At 40.3% G+C, this 20,017-nt stretch overlaps 1 protein-coding gene across 2 annotated transcripts in view; it reads left to right on the plus strand.

The window, feature by feature from the left end:
- Positions 1 to 18,542, plus strand: part of RPTOR (regulatory associated protein of MTOR complex 1) — a 395,406-nt gene extending 376,864 nt beyond the window's left edge. For both annotated transcript variants that reach the window (XM_015815086.1, XM_015815094.1), the window contains 5 exons: positions 5,333 to 5,460; positions 5,942 to 6,028; positions 16,501 to 16,617; positions 17,234 to 17,363; positions 18,474 to 18,542. In XM_015815086.1, the coding sequence (XP_015670572.1) occupies positions 5,333 to 5,460; positions 5,942 to 6,028; positions 16,501 to 16,617; positions 17,234 to 17,363; positions 18,474 to 18,542 (531 nt within the window). The remainder of the gene's footprint in view (positions 1 to 5,332; positions 5,461 to 5,941; positions 6,029 to 16,500; positions 16,618 to 17,233; positions 17,364 to 18,473) is intronic.
- The last annotated feature ends 1,475 nt before the right edge of the window (positions 18,543 to 20,017 follow it).

The following is a 20,017-nucleotide window of genomic DNA, read 5'->3' on the forward strand; positions in this document are numbered from 1 at the left end:
CCACTCTCATCGCCACTAGGTAGGATCTAACATGTGTCCTTACCTGTGTTCGAGCGGGTTCGGTTCGGCTGGCCCTCCAACGGCTCTCTAGGCGTCTTTTTCGGCGTTTCATCTCTCTCAGCTCCCCGGTAAACCAGGGAGCCAGACGAGATCTAGGCCGGGTCAGAGGCCGCAAAGGCACGACTCGGTCCAATGCAGCGGCGGCAGTTGTCTCCCAAGCCGCTGCCTGATTTTCCGCCGAGTCATGGACCAGATCCCCCGGATAAGGCCCAAGCTCCGTCAGGAACCTCTCTGGGTCCATCAGTCGCCTGGGACGGAACCATCTAGGTGGTTCCGTCTCCCTGCGGCGGGGGGGCGCGGTCCGGAAATCCATCCTTAGGAGAGAATGGTCTGACCATGACAAGGGCTCAATAACTATTTCCCCTAATGTCAGATCATTCTGCCACTGGCCGGAGACAAAAACAAGATCCAGCGTGTGTCCGCCCGTGTGGGTGGGGGCCTGAATTAACAAAGGCACATGACGCAAATAAGAAAAAAGATAATTGTGCAGTCAGCATAAATTTGGAAAGTTATAGTAAATGAGAAAGATGTTATTATTAATCAGCAAAAAGAAAATAATGAGGAAGCCTGATTGTACCGACACAGTTAAACCCATAACAGCCACTCAGAACCACAAAAGGCTAGATTCTGAGTCTTTTTAATCAGATTTACTGTATTAAAAGGGGGGATAGGTTGCAGAATCTTGAAACTACATATTTGCATTTGAAGCAGCCTGGGAAGATTGCTTCTTGCTTTCCTGATACATGAGAATGTTCCAGCCTTGTAATATTTTTCAAACCCCTTTTTTCTAAATTCTGAGAAGTCTACAAGATGGGTACCTTCCACTCCCCCCAAAAAAGGCCATATCGAGGGTGACCTGTCCATTTTGGTTAATTAAATAGTCACCAAATAGGGCCCCAAGTTACATAGGGCATCAGATGTTGAAGAAAAAAATTAAAAATGAACATTTACTCCCTAGATCTGCTGTTATATTTGGGATTGCCGAATTTAGGGATTTCGGGGAGATAAAAAGGGAGTTGTATGACTTGCCTAGAACCCCAGTTGCTGGAATACCCCCTGTGGCAGGCATGAACAACAGTTTTGGACCTCAGAGCTATGCGTGGCACTTTAATTTGATGTGCATTTGCAGGTGCACATCAGAGATTCCAGGGGTGTTTATTGCAGCAAGACAGACTAACAGATTCTTGAGACCTTGTCTATATATCTCTCTCTGTCCTATCCTAACTAAACAAAATCAAGGTTGGGTTATTTTTATCCCCCCCCCCTCTTTCTCACCACTATAATCTTTTCTGCAAAGTAATTATTTTCTCCCCTATTAAGTGCAGGCTTGCTCATACCTTTCCCATCCTCAGATCAGTGCTTAATTCCTTTATAGCTACCATCAATTAGCAATGCAGAAACCATGATTTTTTTTTTCACATTAGGATTGCTAATGTGAGCTTAAATCTACAAATACATAAACACACACACACACACACACACACACACACAGAGTGATATATGTCTAGCATGGTGAGGTTTGTGTGGAAGAAGGCCCTCCTTAAGACAGGCAAATTGAGCATTCTCAAGGGTCAGCAGACTCAGCTGGGCATGTCCATGGTGCAATTACTGGGTAAAGCATGGGATCTATCATTGTTTGGCTGTTGAAAATGTCAGAAATAATAATAGGTCCGGCTTACTGTGGTAGCCACTATATATAGGTACCTTTAAATCAAATTGGGTCATCTTTTCCCTGTATCAAACCATGGTTGTGCATTTATAAAATTCCACCACAATTGATAAGATATGAGGGCAATATGAGAATCATCCAGTGAAGATCTATATTATGCTCCATGTAGGTGGAGTGACCTGGGGTGGTCTACAAATAGTACTATTAACATATAGAAAATATGTTTTTAGACAAGATGTTCTGGCATATATCTGAGAAAGGCAAAAGTAAAAAGGAGATACAGAGTTTTTTTAGGTTACCTCCTGAATTTAAATGGATGCCTATGTCATTGCTTCCCCCCCTCCCTAGATATGGAATTTTCCTACATGTGGAAAATTACTTTTTATTTACATTATATGTATTAAATAATTCTCAGTAATTTAAAATATTGGGCCAAACTGCTTGATTTAAACTGACAAGAATTATAAACCATACATATGTGTATGTATGTGTACAAACATACATGCATACTCACAAGTGGGTCAATATAAAAGAGAAAAAAGTGACATTGCCATAGGTGTATATTACAGGCTACCCAACCAATCAGAAGAAATAGATGAACTCTTTGCCAACCAGTTAATAAATGTATGTAAGAAGCATACCACAGTAGTAATGGGAGACTTCAATTATCCAGATATCAACTGGGAGACAAACTCTGCAGTGAGCAGGAGATCAAACAGATTCCTAACCAAGCTAGCCGACAACTTTGTCATCCAGAAGGTGGAGGAGGGAACTAGACGTAAAGCTATACTGGACTTAATCCTTACTAATAGAGAAGAAGTGATAGAGGGAGTTGAACCTTGGTGAAAGTGACCACGTCATACCGGAATTTAATATAATGAAAACACTAGCGATAGTAAACAATCCAACCACTGTCTTAAACTTCAAAAGAGCCAATTTTAACAAACTCAGAGATAACCTAGGAAAGATTCCATGGATGAAAATTCTAAAGGGGAAAACAACCTAAGAAGCGTGGGAAACTCGGAAAAATGTGATTATAAAAGCCCAGACCAGCACAATACCACTGAAAAACAAAAACAAGAAATTCAAGAAGAAACCAGATCTGACAAACTGAAAGACAAAAGGGACAGATACAAAGAATGGAAAGAGGGGCACATAACTAAGGCCGATTATCAGCAGACAGCCAGACCATGCAAAGATGAAGTCAGGAAAGCAAAGGCTCAGAATGAACAAAGACTTGCAACAGAAATCAAGGATAATAAAAAAAAGTTTTTCCCAACATATTAACAACAAGAAAAAAGTTAAGGAAACTGTAGGTCCACTAAAGAGAGAGGATGGCAAGGAAATAACAGGCAACAGAGAGAAAGCAGAGCTCCTTAACTCATTCTTTGCATCAGTCTTCACACAAAAAGATACTATAGCCCAACATATCAAAAAAAACCACTGCAAAAGACAAACTAGAAACAAACATTAAAATAAGCAAGAAAATGGTAAGAGAACACCTATGCAACCTTGACGAATATAAATAATCAGGACCTGACAGACTACATCCCAGAGTTCTGAAGGAGCTGGCAGATGTTATCTCAGAACCACTACACCATATCTTTCAAAAATCCTGGAGCACGGGAAATACCTGAGGATTGGAAAAGGGCTGATGTGGTTCCCATCTTCAAGAAAGGGGAAAAAACAGACCCAGGAAACTACAAACCAATCAGTTTAATATCGATACCTGGGAAGATCCTAGAAAAGATAATCAAAAAACAGATCTGCAAAAAACTAGAAGCAAACAAAGTTATAACTAATAGCCAGCCTGAGTTTGTTAAAAACAGATCCTGCTAAACCAATCTTATTTCATTCTTTGATAAATTGACTAAACTAATAGAGCAGCAAAATGCTGTGGACGTAGTATACTTAGATTTCAGTAAGGCATTTGATAAAGTAGACCACAACCTACTCCTTGGTAAGCTAGAAAAAGGTGGAATAGACAATATCACTACCAGATGGATCTGTAGCTGGCTGGCAAACTGTCCTCGAGTAGTCCTCAATGGCACCACATCCACGTGGAAAGAAACAGTGGTTCCGTGTTAGACCCAGTACTCTTCAATATCTGCATAAATGACTTAGATGAGGGAATTGAAAGGGAACTCATCAAATTTGCAGATGACACTAAACTGGCAGGAGTATCCAATACCCAGAAGACAAACGCAGGATCCAAAAAGATCTTGACAACTTGAAAATGGGCCCTGTCCAATAAAATGAGTTTCAATGTGGAGAAAAGCACAGTTTTACATTTAGGCAGGAAAAATCAAAGGTACAAGTACAGATTACTGGCTCAAAACAGTAACTGTGAGAGGGACCTTGGAATCTTAGTGGACAATCACTTAACTATGAGCCAGCAGTGTGCAGCAGCAGCCAAAAAAGCTAATACAATCCTGGGTTGTATAAACAGAGGCATAGAATCAAGATCACACAAAGTATTAGTACCGCTTTATAAAACCCTAGTAAGACCACACCTGGAATATTGCAGCCAAAAAAGATGTTGAGAATTTGGAGGGAACTCAGAGAAGAGCAACTAAGATGATCAAAGGCCTGGAGACTAAAACATATGAAGAACGGCTGCAGGACTTGGGTTTAGCTACTCTAAAAAAAAGAAGAAATAGGGGAGACATGATAGCAATGTTTCAGTATCTGAGGGGCTGCCACAAGGCAAAGGGGGCCAGGTTGTTCACCAAAGCACCAGAGGGAAGGACAAGAAACAATGGTTGGAAACTGATCAAAGAGAGAAGCAACCTGGAATTAAGGAGAAACTTCCTGACAGTGAGGACAATTAACCAGTGGAACAGCTTACTCTCAGAAATCGTGGGCACTTCATCACTAGAGATTTTTAAGAAGAGGCTAGACAGTCACTTGTCTGAGATCATATAGGTTCTCCTGCTTGAGCAGGGGGCTGGACTAGAAGACCTTCAAGGTTCCTTCCAACTCTATTCTATTCTAAGTATAAAAATGTGGCATCTGGGCTGAATTAATCTATTATGCTCTGTGGATTGCCTTTTAAAATAATTTGGAAAGATCAACTGGTGCAAATTATTGACCACTTTATTGTTTAAGTGCCTGAAACATTTGACATACATATTTTACCAATTCTACTGGTTGCATTTCAAGACCCAAACAGAATGCATGTATTGACCTTTAAATTTATAAAGAGTCTAGGAATGAATTGTTTGAAGAATTGCCAACACCTATTAGTGTATCCACACAGAAAGAGTAATAGAGGCCCTAATGTTGCATTACAATAATTAGTACAATACTGTTCCATTAATAAGAACAATTATATTAGCAATTATCCCTCATGTGTGAATTCTATTCCACTCAGGATTTATCAAGCTTAAAACATAGGAGATAAATCCTATTATGCTCTGCCTCTTTTTAAAATATTTTCATCATGATGTTATACTTACGATGTGGTTTAGCTATGATATTTTTATTATCTTTTGTAAATTTGCATGTTTGCATTTGCTTTAAGAGACAGCCTATACTTTTTGAACTAAATAAAATGTATGGCCAGCAAGTTTTCAGTTTTGAATTGCTATTTTAATGTTTTAGGATATTCCCACGGGGGCTGACAGCTGTGTCACCAGTCTGTCCTGTGATTCTCATCGTTCGCTCATTGTAGCAGGGCTTGGAGATGGCTCCATTCGGGTTTATGATCGACGGATGGCTCTGAGTGAATGGTAAGAGGGCCACCTCATTCCTCACAACAGCAAGGAAAGCTTATATTTGTTCTGACTGGTTGGCTCAGGTGGCGATGCATGAAGTAGGAGCACTTGCCCCAGCAATGTTCCCCAGATTACCATCAGTTGCAAAGATGATTTTTCTCTTCTCCCTTTCCATATACATCTTAAGCATGGGTGAATTTTAACAACGTAGGCCTTCCTATATGGTGGGTGGGTGGGTGGGAGGGAGGAAGGAAGGNTGATTGCTGCCTATCCATTTTCTCCTTTGCTGCACCTATCAAGCCCAAGACATAGCAAGAGTACCTGTTGAAATAAGCAGCTGCAGGAAGAGGGGTGCCTTAATGTGCCAGCTCTCATTCAGTGGCTTACACCTTCACTTCTGTGGTCAAGCCATCCCAGGAAGCAGGTGGTTCTCCTTGTAGCAGCTTTGGGGGTTTTCTCCGGATCTTATTTTCAGACTCTCTCCTTTCACTTGTAGCCGTGTGATGACCTATCGAGAGCATACAGCTTGGGTGGTGAAGGCATATTTGCAGAAACATCCTGAAGGCAACATCATGAGTGTCAGGTAAAAAAAAAAATGAACGAGTAAATGAAAAGGAACAAGAACCTCTGAATATTTATGTGACATTTTCCTGCCAAAGCATTACTTTGGGCACTCTTGTTTGAAAAGCTGTCTCCAGTATTTAAAAAGCAGTGAGGTTTGAGCTCTTTACTTTGGCATTTCTGTCCACCAATTAACTCGGGATTCAAAACTGGAATGGCAAAAGAATAGCCTTGTTTCTTAGAACGATGGCTTTTAAAGAAGATTGGAACAAACGCTACTCAAAGCAATTGACAAAATTGTACAACTCTGCAGTTAACCGTCGGTTTTATCTAAGACTGGAGAGCCAAATTACAGGTAGTTCCTCAACTTACGACCACAATCGAAGCCAAAATTTCTGTTGCTATATGAGAAAGTTGTGAAGCGAGTTTTAGCCCATTTGACGACCTTTCTTGCCACAGTCGTTTAGCGAATCGCTGGAGTTGTTAAGTTAGTAAGATGGTTGTTAAGTGAATCTGGCTTCCCCCTTGACTTTGCCTGTCAGAAAGTCGCAAAAGGTGAGCCCAGGACACTGCAACACTCACATATATGAGTCAGATGTCAAGTTTCCAAATTTTGATCAGGTGACCATGGGGATGCTGCAGTGCCCCTAGACCAGTGTTTCTCAACCTTGACAACTTTAAGGCATGTGAACTTCAACTCCCAGAATTCCACAGCCAGCATTGCTGGCTGTGGAATTCTGGGAGTTGAAGTCCACATGCCTTAAAGTTGTCAAGGTTGAGAAACACTGCCCTAGAGTATGGAAAACAGTCATAAGTCACTTTTTTCAGTGCTGTTGTAACCTCGAACGGTCACTAAATGAACTGTCGTAAGTCAAGGACTACCTGTATACAGGGAGGACAGCAGTGTTTGTAAGAGGGAGCACCCCAATCCAAGAGAAAAGGCCACCCCTTTCCAGGTAACCTCTCGGACTCTCTCAAGGACAGAAACACAAGTATTGCAATTGACAAGTCTGGAAGTAGGGCCCAGTTTTTAGCCCTGCTTTCTTTATCCTTAGGAAGAAATCTGAGCTGACAGCTCTCACTTTGAAAACTTTAAAAGGAACAATCCTCCACTTTAATCAGAATTTTTTTTCCTGACTCTGAAGTAAAAGAGAAGAATTGGGTAACTAGCCAAAAGAAGTAATTTGTTCATTAGATCTGTAACTTCCCTTTTCTTGAAGAACCAAGGCAACGGACTTGGTTCTCCCTCCAGTGGTTTTTTCCCCCCCTAAAAGTAACCAAACTGTGAGGTAAGTTGGATTGACAGAGAGCGTTGAGCTTCCATGGCAGAATGTGGCCTTGAACTTCATTCCTAGTTCACTACCTTAACTTCTAGATCACATTGGCACTCACAAATCTTTTGCTAGCAAGAAAGGAAATTAAAAAAGAAAAAGAAACAGTGGGAGAGATTTCATTGCATGTTCTGAGGTTATTGCTATGAGGAATTATTTTCCCATCTAGCAAATTTTTGTGCATAAATCCATTCCTTATTCTCAATAAATATGATGTGAGAGCACTCTCTCTATTAAGTGTTCCATTCTCGGGACAGCAGAATATAATTTATTGCCTCTACATTGCCATTTGGTTTTTTTTTTAGAGAAGTTGTTCTCTGTAGCCTGGGTTAAAAAAGCATATAATTCTCTCTGATGTAATATTTCCTGCAACTGCTATTGAGCAGCAAATTCTGTCATCCTTATTTTCCCTAGGAATGAAGTAAAGTACATTAATTTGCAGGATGTGAAGGTCTGTGTGATAGTTTCCTTTTTTAGGAATATAATTTTATTAAGATTTTTGATTATAATAGTAAAAACTAATAGAACTAAACTTACAGAAAGAGATAAGAATAGAAAAAAGAATAAAAACTGCAGGAAAAACAAAAAAGAAAGAAACAAGAAAAAGAAAAGAATTTAATAAAAAAGGACATATATAAAGAAGTGACTTCTAACTTTCATCACAATAAGTATTAAAAAAACCTCTTCACATCCTATAAGGTTACCAATAGATATCTCATATCCCATTCCTTATTAAGCAAATCCATAAAGCTTCAATATTTCCATCCTTGTGCCAGCAAAAAAATCCATAAAAGTCCAGAACTTAGCAAAAAAAAAAAAAATCTTGTCTGAACATGATCAAATAAACTAAATTTATATTGCTTCCTTTTACTTCTAACAGTCTTAATCTTTAATTCAATCAAATATTGTCATAGGATTTGATTTCTCTTCAGGTCCTCTTTATCCCATCACACAGATTTCTTCAAGGTTTCAACAAGCCTCTTTCGTAGATCCAATAAGAAAACCTATTACAAACCATTTTATTGGTTTAATAATTTGTATTTCTCTTTTAATTTTTAAAACTTCAGCCAGTTTCTTTTGTATATCTAGGAAAGTATACTTTTTCAAATCGTTCTCTTGGATGTCATCCGTAACTCTACTTTCTCTACTTTCTCTGTCTTAATAGATAAAATTTGTTCCACAGCTGTCATTCCTTCATTAAGAGCTTTATTTATTAAGCTTTATGTTTTCATGTATTTAATGAAATTTATTTATTTAAATTCAAACACTACAGGCCAATTAAAAGATGGAGAGGGCAGGAGCAGGATGCTAGGGGAGGTAGGATCTGTTGTTAATAGATCAACCACTTCCCCTGTGATGCTCCCTCATCGGAGCCCCAAGCTAACTGGCAGAGCCAGGTCTTTAGGCTCTTACAAAAGGTCAGGCGGGTTGGGACCGACCTCACTCTGGAGGGGCAAGAGGTTCCACAGGGCAGGGGTTGATATTGTAATTACACACTTGTTTCTGGCTCCATTCTTCAAAGATCTCCCTTAAGGTTTGTAATACAAAAATGTTTTGTGTCATTTTGTAACTCCCGGTACTAACCAATATCAAGAACAGGCTTGTATGTTTTTTCCCTTCTATTTAGAGTCTTCTAGTGTCAAGTTTCTGAAATCATAAAGTCACTTATCTTGTTATCACTTAACAATAGCCAGGATAGCCAAAATAAATCTGTTTCCTATGAGAAGCTGTTTTTTTATACAGTAATTAATTCCAAAACCTTATAGTAAAAGTCAACACACCAAATGTATCTAGAGCCTTAATTAATTTACAACTTTCTTACATCATAATCTTATTTATTTTTTTGTATTTATTTCAAATTCTTTAAGTTCTTAAGCTTACAATATTTTTTTTCTTTTGTTCAGACTTGAACGATCTCACCTAATGACTTTTCAGACTTGTTGTTCCTAAGGTCTTTTCAGATGATTAATAGACAATTTCCCAAAGTGATTAGAAAGTAAGGTTTGAAGAACCTAGTGTCCTTTAAAAGACTCTACCATGGTTATGAGCAAGTTGGCTGATCCCTTCATCTCCCAGCATTCAAACCCACAGAAAAGTGCTATCATGCAATCTCCTCATCAGGAGTAGTCATCCAGAGCACATTTGGGCAATCTCTCATCCTCTCTTTATCCAGAGTCCAAGAAACCAGTCTACTCACTTGCTGTGGTCATCAGCTCTGCTTTTGCAGAGACATCTTCAGTTCACCATACTTCCCCTGGAGGTCTCTGTGTGGTGGTTGAATTAACCTCCACAGATGCCCTGCCACTGGGCAATTGTCAGAATTTTCAGCAATAGCATTTCTCATTCGGATTCAGGAGGGACTCATATCTTCCTTAGAACCGGGTATGTGTTGACTCCCATATACCTTCCCTATTATCTTCAGTAACATGCTGTTCAGTTTGCTTTACCAAAAGAGGATGCAATTCAGGCATGCCGTGAAAGAGTTTGATACAACAAATTTCCTGAGGCTAAGGAGACCTAAGGCTAATTGGTATATAGAAGGGAAAGAATGTAAGCTTTGTGAATATATATTGAATTGGATGTCCCAGAGGAAAGGCAAGCTAGAAATGTATTTTGCAAATCAAAAAACCAAGCAGATATGATCACTAGGTTAAATCTGTTGTGCAAATCCAGTGATAAGAATCCTGGCTAATACTAGACAAAACCTGCAGTTTTCCAGTGTAAGTCTGCAGGAACAGCAAGAGCTGACTGTCAGCTAATATTGCCTAAAACACGTGTGACTTAATTTCTGTCATCCCAGGACTAAGCCCCTGTGCCTCCTTATGTACTAACTGCTGATTATTTATTTGGTATACTTATATCCCACATGCTCTCAGCAAAGGCATCCCATGTCTAGCAAAACTCAATAAAGAATAATGAAAAATCCAAATAGAATACATGATATCATGAAACAATAGTCACAAATCAAAAGCAGTTTAAACAGGCAAAACAAATCATGGTTTCAGCATTAAAAACAAACCAAAAAAATGCATAGCCTCTCCAGGAGAAAGGCTAAGCTGTAAAAGTAAGATATTAATTTGGTCTTAAAACAGAGGTCCCCAACCTTTTGGGCACCAGGGACCATGGAGAGAGGTTTTTCCGCGGACCGAAGAGGGTGTGGTTTTGTGTGCTTCCTGTATCCCACGGATGGGGCTTTGCTTGTTTGTGCGGACCGGTTGCTGGCATGCCACGGACCGGGGGTTGGAGACCCCTGTCTTAAAACATACTAAAGAAGAGCAGGGCTGAAGAGCGCAGATATCTTCCACAGTCAGAGGAGGAAACTGGTAGCACACAAGCTGCTCCCGAAAGAGAAGCTGATGCCAGGGCAACTTTCTTCTTGGGCAGCCTATAGAATTTGGGGACCCCACAGAGTCCCCAAAGACACCCCCCTCCCGAACTGCACAACTGATCTTTCAAGGGAGAAGTACTTCTGTCTAAAGCAGAGAAAGCCCTCTCCCCAAATTTGAAATCTGGACATATTAGGCACATGCAGCATTTCTGAGCCTGGATGAATAATATAATTTAGGGAGACGTTCCTGCAGTCCAGCCACTATGTTGTGTCAAGAGAGATGCTGAAGGTTCCTTGTTAAGCAACTTCTGACAGTCTGCAGGTTATTTACCCTGTAATCCCAGGAGTTGACATCCAGCACATCTGGAGGCCACCCGTTTATGGGAGAATGGTATAGTTGCACTGAGCAACAGCATTTAAAGAACATAGAGCAGTGATGGTGAGCCTTTTAGAGACCGAGTGCCCAAACTGCAACCCAAAACCCACTTACGCATCGTTAAGTGCCGGGTGGGTGTGGCCCATTGGCTGGGTGTTGCCAATTGGCTGGGCATGGCCAATTGGGTGGGCGTGGCTGCGGTGGTAATGGCAGATTGGGTGGGACTAAAAAGTTCAATCAATCAATTCCAACTTTGCAAGATCTTTTTTTTCCCGCGAGAAGTTGAAATTGACTGATTGATTGAACCTTTTTTTTTTTTTTGCACACGGCAGCGGAGGCCTAAAGCGAAAAGGTTTTATAAAACCCAGCTGAAGGCCTAGGACTGGGGCGACGGCACGCGTGCCCCCAGAGAGGGCTCTGAGTGCCGCCTCTGGCACCCGTGCCATAGGTTCGCCACCACTGACATAGAGTCACAGCCAAGAAAACGTAACATCGTGAATACTGACATTTATTAATTCAGAAGACTGTAAAAGATCAATTAGAGATTTGTGTAACAGAAAGGTGTCCAGAGGAGAAAAATAATAATCTACCACCCCTGTCCTCTTTCCCCCTTCCTTCACAGGGGAAGCAAGGTCAGTTCGAACCTCAGAGGTGTGATCTGTCTGCAAGAGACACACTGAGCAGCTAGAGTGTCTGTTTATTCTTATGGGATCTGGGGACATCTCTTTTTCTTTCTACACATTCTGCTTTTATGACTGTAGCAAGAAAGGGCATAAAAAAAGTGACAGCAGTTGTAGATAAACAAATATTGTCATGTCTTTCCTTCTGCCTGTGAAACAAATCTAAAAAGCGGGTTCCTTTGACACTGACCAAGTTACTGACCAAAAAACTTTTTCAACAATAGGCAGATATTTCAGATTTTTTACCCAGTAATTAAGTCTCAAATACTACAGTGACCAGAACTCCTTGAAGGCGATTTGAGAATCTCAGTTGTCTTAGCCCAATGAGCCTTTTTTTTAAAGGGTTGTCAAGTACTTTAGCACAAATGCAGTCTCAAGAGAGTCAACTTTAGTGACAGAATTTGTTTTCATTGATTGTAGCAATGGATGTAAAGAAAATGGCACTAAAAGCAGTTGTAGCTGTAAAAAAATTATTAAAAGGTTTTTTTCCTTTAAGATAGTTTGAATCTGATCTGATTGCTCAGTTCTATGCTGCTAGTAAATTACAGTCATTCACTACTTCCAGTGGAGGTCTAAGAAGGACTGTTTAATGAAGAGAAGGACGAGGGGTGACATGATGGCTGTGTTCCAGGATCTCAGGGGCTGCCACAAAGAAGAGGGAGTCAAGCTATTTTCCAAGGCGCCTGAAGGCAGGACAAGAAGCAACGAGTGGAAACTAATCAAGGAGAGAAGCAACCTAGAACTAAGGAGAAACTTCCTGACAGTTAGAACAATTAACCAGTGGAACAACCTGCCTCCAGAAGCGGTGAATGCTCCAACACTGGAAGTTTTTAAGAAGAGACTGGACAGCTATTTGTCTGAAATGGTATAGGGTTTCCTGCCTGAGCAGGAGGTTGGACTAGATGACCTCCAAGGTCCCTTCCAACTCTATTATTCTGTTAAAATCACCATTTATACTTAAAAACTATTACAGAGCAAGCCATTAATCAGCCACAAGGCACAGAAAGACTCCTGTGTAGGAGTGTACAAAATGGTTTGAAGTCCAAATGGTTTGTGTTTGAAATGCTGGGCTTGAGATTCACTGCAGGTATTCCAACCATTCCTTCCTAAGAAGCATTTTGAGGTGGAAATGGCCTGAGCCTGAAGAGAGAGATTTCTTTGAGTGTGTGACACTTCCAATAGAATTGAAACAAGCCTTTGTGAACTCAAGGTCACTATTTCAGCAGTTGTTCTAAAGCATGTTGGCAGGCCTAAGAATTTCAGTCCAGACTGTGGCAACTCTAAAGCAACAAGATCATACAAGTGAAAGTTCAACTCTTGATTTTTTTCCCCCCAAAAGCAGAAGGGTCACAATCAGATCTTTGTGAACATTATCCAAAGTAGCCGATATAAACAAAGTACATCTTACTATTGTACATAACACATTTTTACAATAAAAATGAACTATTTTCATGGTTTTTAAAGCAATTTGATGCAGGAACAGGGTATTCAAGTTCATTATTTTTGAAGTTTCATCAATTATTGATATACTTTTTTCAGCTTCTTATGAAGACCAGTTTCTTGATACATACTGTATGTCGAGCGAGAGAAAATCCTAAAAAAGGATTGAAATTAGTAACAAACGCTCCCCCCCTCCACAAAGTAACTCTTGGAAAGTCAACCTGCATTCACAATTCTACAACCTCTATAAATGATATGTATGAAACCCAAATTATAGAGAGTTCTTTCATACTCTGGATTTCATAGGTATCTTTTAGAGTCTTTTTTTTTAATTGATTGATTGCATGATTAATTTAGTTCCATAAAAGGAGAGATGAAGGGTTAAAACCACTATCCACACATCTCTGAATCACATGAAGAGGATGCTGTAGTGTGTGTGTGTTTTTTTTTAAAATCAATTTATTTCTACCTTTCTATTTGCAATAAGGGCACTACAGATAGGATTGCTAAACCCTCCCAAAGTAATGGAGTCTAAAAACTGACAGGCTGACCCTGGAATGCCAAATAGATAGCTTTGCCATCACTGTTGGCAAAATTATTGGCAGTTTCCTTCCCTTTTCACAGCTGCAGGAACAGTGGATCACTGTTTTTTAATTTTAATTTGGTTTTTAGATATTTATTGTATAGCTCTGTTTTTACTTACCTGTAAGCCGCCCTGAGTCCCTCGGGAGAAGGGCGGGGTATAAATTAAAGTATTATTATTATTATTATTATTATTATTATTATTATTATTATTATTATTATTATTATTATTATTATTATTATTATTATTATTATCACAAACAGTTAAAATTTTGTTTTAACTATTGTTTGGTATGAGAAACATGACAATATAGGAATGACATTGTTTCTCCTTGTATGAAAAACAATCCATGTGCTTAATTTAAACTGTTTGGTTTCCAACAGGGGCTAATAGCATCTCTCTTTTTTTCTGTTTCCTGTATTCTAGTTGTCTTCTTTTCCCCGTTCTTTTCTGGTCCTTTCCCTTCCTAACCTGCCCTCACCCACCCATGTTTTCTTGGCTCTGTTATATGGAAATAGTCCATCAAGTCTTTACTTGCCTTCTGCTAGAATGTTGTTTTTCAAACTTGGCAACTTTAAGATGTGTGGACTTCAACTCCCAGAATTCTCCAGACAGCTGAAGTCCACACATCTCAAACTTACCAGGTTTGAAGAAACATCTCTTGAGAAGTCTCTTAACAGCAGAACCAGGACAGGTAACACCCGTAAGGGCTCCAGGATAGACCCTCTCCAATCTAAAGAGGTTTACCCTTGGCAGCACCTTAATGTCCAGATTCTTGATGTGTCTGAAGAAAAACATTTCTCTTAATGTAAGTGCAAGGGAGGCTGAGGTCAACATTCAATATCCCAACAATCTAATTTGAATCGCTTTGTAATTATTATATTAGCTGAGTGACACTCCCTCCACTTTCAAAATCATTCATTCTAAAAAAAAGTCAGAGAGATGTCTTAAATTACTGCTGCCCATCTGTGATGTGTTTTTAAATTAGATTACTGCACTTAATCAGAATCTCTCCCCACAAGATTTCACAGTCTGCCAAGACAAAGTTGCTTATGCTGAAAAATGATTGGGAAGAGGTTTACTGTAAGTCTTGTCTCGTGATGTGTTTCTCTGATATTTTGGGGCTAAAATGAATGCTCTGGCCTGAGATAAGACAGGTGTTCCTAAACCTGGCAATACTGCACTCTTTACCATAAAACAGGGGTCTTCAAACTTGGCAACTTTAAGATTTGTGGACTTCAACTCCCAGAGTTCCTCAGCCAGCTAAGGCTGGCTGAGGAACTCTGGGAGTTGAAGTCCACAAGTCTTTAAAGTTGCCAAGTTTGAAGACCCCTGCCATAAAAGAACCTGAATGACCTAACTCCTGAATGAAATCAATCAATAAGTTGATAAATAATAAATAAAACTAGTATGATGGGGAAATGGTCCCATCACATGATTTAGATCCATGTCGGTTGCCATCTCTCAGAACTCACTCGTCTTTGTTCCCGAGATGAGATAAATAGAAAAACCAGATAGAGTTTTTGTGATGATTATACACAAGAGTCTGTGGGAATGGTCTTGGGAGAGCAGGAGGAAAAGCCACAGACTAGACAGTTGTCATGCAAAAGGCATCTCAATCCATAGAAACAAAGAGGGCTTGGCTTGCAAGATTGATGTTAGTCCCATGAGAAACATATAGTTCTCAAGTTACGACTTTAATGAAGCCCGCCCATTACAGTAGTAAATCGTAACAGTCATAAATAAAATGGCTTTTTTTGCTATGGTCATTATGCAAACTCCACAATCGTAACTACAAACACCATGATCGTAAGTGCAAATACCACCGTTGTTAAATGAACCCATTGTTTCCTATGGTGCTGTTTTGCCAAAAAAACAGAAGTAACTACCAGTTTTCAGCAAAACCATCATAAAACACAGTCAAATGACCATGGGACGCTGCAAATAGCCATCAATGCACCTAGAGTGCAGACAGGTGACCATGGGCTGACCATCGGAACTTTGAATCCGGGTCATAAGTCCCCTTTTCAGGTTAGGTCAGGGGCAGGCAACCTTGGCTCTTTTATGACTTGTGGACTTCAACTCCCAGAATTCCTGAGCCAGCATGGCTCAGCTTGGAAACCTCTCCCTTTCCCCTCAGCGTGGCTGGCTCAGGAATTCTGGGAGTTGAAGTCCACGAGTCATAAAAGAGCCAAGGTTGCCTAACCCTGGGTTAGGTCATATGTCAAGGACTATCTGTAGTCCAGATAAGAAGCACAACCAGGATTATTAGCTCTATCCTTATTGTAAGGCTACATTAACAAATCTTGCAAATCTGAAAATATCTTTTCCCTTCTTTATTTTTACTCTCTGGAAAACTAGGGAGGGTCCCTTCTGAGACAGTTCCCACATCTCCTTTTGTTTTTGTGGACTGAAATACCTTTGGCATGGTAGTTGTCTAGGTTGAGAGTCTTCCTCCTGTGTCCCATGGTCGGAGAAATAAAAAATGAAATGGCCCATACCGTATGCATTATTTCCTTATAATCAAATGAGTTGAATCAAATATGTTCATGCTGATTTCTGTACTATCTAGAACTTTGTGGATACTTCCTGAAAGAGAGGCTCACGAGGATTAACAAGGGAAAGGAGAAATGTTGATAAGCTAAGCGTTAACTCTGCACTTGCTTAATTTGACGCTAATTAGAATTTTCTCAGATGCACAAAGTCTCTTTTCCATGTTGGGACAAATTATTAATAGTCACTTTATCTGTCTGCAGTGTAAATGGAGATGTCCGTTTCTTTGATCCAAGAATGCCAGAATCAGTAAAGGTCCTCCAGATAGTCAAAGGATTAACAGCTTTGGACATTCACCCCCAAGCCAACTTATTTGCATGGTAAGATCTAAAGGTTTTCAGCCAAGCAGCTTTTTTTGTGCCTCCAGAAATCAAAGGAAAGAATTACCTTACTCTTAAAGACACTTCAGTTTCTTTTTCTTAATTAAGCATATCGTATCCGAATTGCAAACATCTGAGTTTTATGTACCTCTTTGTTACCATCTAATATAATCATCTCCTTTTTGCAGCTCGTAATACATTTTTACTTTTGATATAAATAATGTATCTTATTTCATTTGCTTTGTGAAGCTGTGTTTTATCTCTTAAAATTTTCCTTAAACTTCGCTTTCGTTCAACTCTTTGAAGAAGCATTTTCTTTATTGAGATTAGTCAACAGCTTATATCAAATTTCATCCGTGGGCTACTTGAGTTATCAAATCAAACCATCCCAACGTTGCACGTTCCATTCCTATACTTGTGACTTCAGTTGGGCATCTCCATCTTTTGCTACAAGATTGTTTTTGGACAAGGTTATGTTGAAAATTCAAATAGATTTTTTTTAAAAAAAATATCTCTTGGCTGGTATGAGAAGTCTTGGAATCCATGGTAGATTAACAGAGCAGAAAAAGTCTGCTCAGCTATTGGAAGATTAATGTTGTTCTCTTTTACTTTGCAGCGGTTCTATGAATCAGTTCACTGCTATCTACAATGGGCATGGTGAGCTGATCAACAATATCAAGTATTACGATGGATTTATGGGCCAGAGAGTAGGTGCGATCAGCTGCCTAGCTTTTCACCCACACTGGGTCAGTCTCCTTTCCTCACTTCTCTTGTAGAACCGAATATGTTTTTAAAAGGGGTTTTAAAAGGAGAATTGGTAAAGATAACCAGAGGGCATAGCATTAATTATAATTTTATAATTTATAAATAGCATTGTAATTATTAATTTAATTTTGAGTTTCTGTCCTAGGAAAACTTTGTTCCAAATATACACATACCTATACTAACGGTTCATTTCATCAAATGCCATTTCTATTATTAGAACATGATTCTCAAATTCTTTCAAGGCCTGATTAAATGGAAAACCTCACTCGTTTAACATGTGAGAATATTTATGAGCAACTTTTGTGCATTTTTTTTAAATGTTAAGTAAAACCCAGTCCACAATTATGAGGCCACCTGAACTTGTCAATGTTCCTGATCTTTCAGTCCACCTGGTGCATGTTTTGTTTAGTGACGTGGATGAAGCTTGAGCCCACATCCACAGGAGGCTTTCTATAAATTAGATGAGCTCGTGGCTACCTTGTGTATATGTCTGTTTTTAACATGCCACCTTTTCCCCAACTCTGGAGAGGTTCCTAGCAATTTTCTGGACCTCAGTTCAGAAAACCAGATAAAGTAGATGTTTCCCTGCTTTCTGAATCGCCCTGGGTTGAACTGTAGGCATGAGATTCGCCCTCCATTCACACTGAGACAGAGAAGGAGGGATTGCCTCTGCAGTAGTACCAGATAAAACTGATGAAACAAACTGCCTTTGGTCCTACAGTCAATCCCTTCCCCTTTGTAGGAAGAGGAAGGTTCTTGCTAAGCACAAATTTTGGCCAGATCCTGAAGTTGAAACTCAAGTACTTTGGCCACCTAATGAGAAGGAAGGACTCACTGGAGAAGGGCCTAATGCTGGGAAAGATTGAGGGCAATAGAAGAAGGAGATGACAGAGAATGAGGTGGCTGGATGGAGTCACTGAAGCAGTAGGCGTGAGCTTAAATGGACTCCAGAAGATGGTAGAAGACAGGAAGGCCTGGAGGAACGTTGTCCATGGGGTCGCGATGGGTCGGACACGACTTCGCAACTAACAACAACAACAACCTCTACCTGTGTATATAATATACATTTTTTTTTCTTTTTGTATCCACAGCCTCATCTGGCAGTTGGGAGCAATGACTACTACATCTCTGTCTACTCGGTAGAGAAACGAATCAGATAACAGCGTGTGACTGGTTTGTCAGGGCTGGACATCTTCTGGCAGGCAAAACCATGCCTCACTTACGATGTACATAGTGAAAATATGACTTGAATGTTAGTGTTGGCTGCTCCTGCTGCTGCTGCTGCTGCTGTGCAACCCCATAACTTGAACATTTTTTTTTTCTTCCTGTCTTGGCTACTGATGATTCAGTGTCAGAGGGGAGGGAGAGAAGCGTGGTCTTCTTCGTAGCCAGGACTTCCAGGAACGATTGGAAAAGGAGAATTTAAATTTTCAGTGAGTTCCACCGCCGCCGCCGCCACCACCACCACTACTAATGACTGCTTCTCTGGTTGTTTAAACTTCTTCTCGGAAGAGGGATGGGGTTTTTTTTCTTCTAAATCAGGAATGAATTCTGAACATACCTACTGTTCCACGTGTTCTTCCTAGAAAGTCTGTGGCTGCTACCTGTTTTGTGCCAAGTGCTGCCCTGGCAGTTGCATGCTAGCAGGTTGCCTGATTTGGATAGTCCATGCGTATCTTTCCACTCTGTGTGCCACTGGCCATCTCTGTCATTCCCTGTCCTGCCGGAGACAAGAAAAAAAAAATTAATGAGAATCTTAAGGGAGAGAGAGAGAGAGAATGTTAATGCTGCAGATAATAGAGTTGGCTGCCACTCTGGAAGGGAAAACAGGAAACTACCCCAGTTTCTGTGGTGTTCGTTGGAAAACGGGTGTACATCCGAGTAGCTACGTGAAAAAGCATTACAGGGCAAGAGACCTTCCCCTTTTATGCCTTCTCCATCCTTAAGCAGTGACCCTCTGCTCCTTTTACTCATGGTAGAACCCCTTAAGCACAAGAAATGGCCTGCTACCTCTGCATAGACAATAAAGATTTCACTTATTGTACCACTGCCTTAAATCCGCCCTCCCTCCCCAGTTCTGTTTTACGGAAGTGCTATTGATCAGCTTAGTAATGGATGCAGGTCCTTGCAGCAGGCCTAAGGCCAGTGCCCCCGTAGGAGTCCTTTCTCTGCTTCAGACACTTGCGCCGTGGCAAGCTCTGTACGTGCCCAGGACTTTTATATTTGCAAGGGCACGTGATCACTGCAAAGAACAGTTGATTTCCCATGAACTGGCCAAACCTAAGAGAAAAATAATCTCACGTAGGAAACTGCCTCAGTAGCTTAAGAATCAGAAGGCCTTCCTTGAATGGTGTGAATTGTGCCTGAATTGTGTTAATTCTTCTGGCATTGGCTCCAAGGGCAGATGTCCACAAAGCTGTGGAGAAGCGTGAAAGAGAACTCTTGCGACCATGAAGAGCAGGGAGCCATCCTCTTCATCTTCTCTGTGATGGAACTGAGCGTTATCCACCTCCTTACCTTCTCATTATGAAGGCTGCTTTCTGCATAGTTTGCTAGCTGAGAGCCATTGCCCAAGCTGCAAAATTAGTGATGGAAATGAATAAGTGGTGATTTTATACACCAGTTTGCTGATTCG

The sequence above is a fragment of the Protobothrops mucrosquamatus genome, unplaced genomic scaffold, assembly GCF_001527695.2.
Source record: "Protobothrops mucrosquamatus isolate PMUCROS unplaced genomic scaffold, P.Mucros_1.0 scaffold_99, whole genome shotgun sequence".
Classification (NCBI taxonomy): Eukaryota; Metazoa; Chordata; class Lepidosauria; order Squamata; family Viperidae; genus Protobothrops; species Protobothrops mucrosquamatus.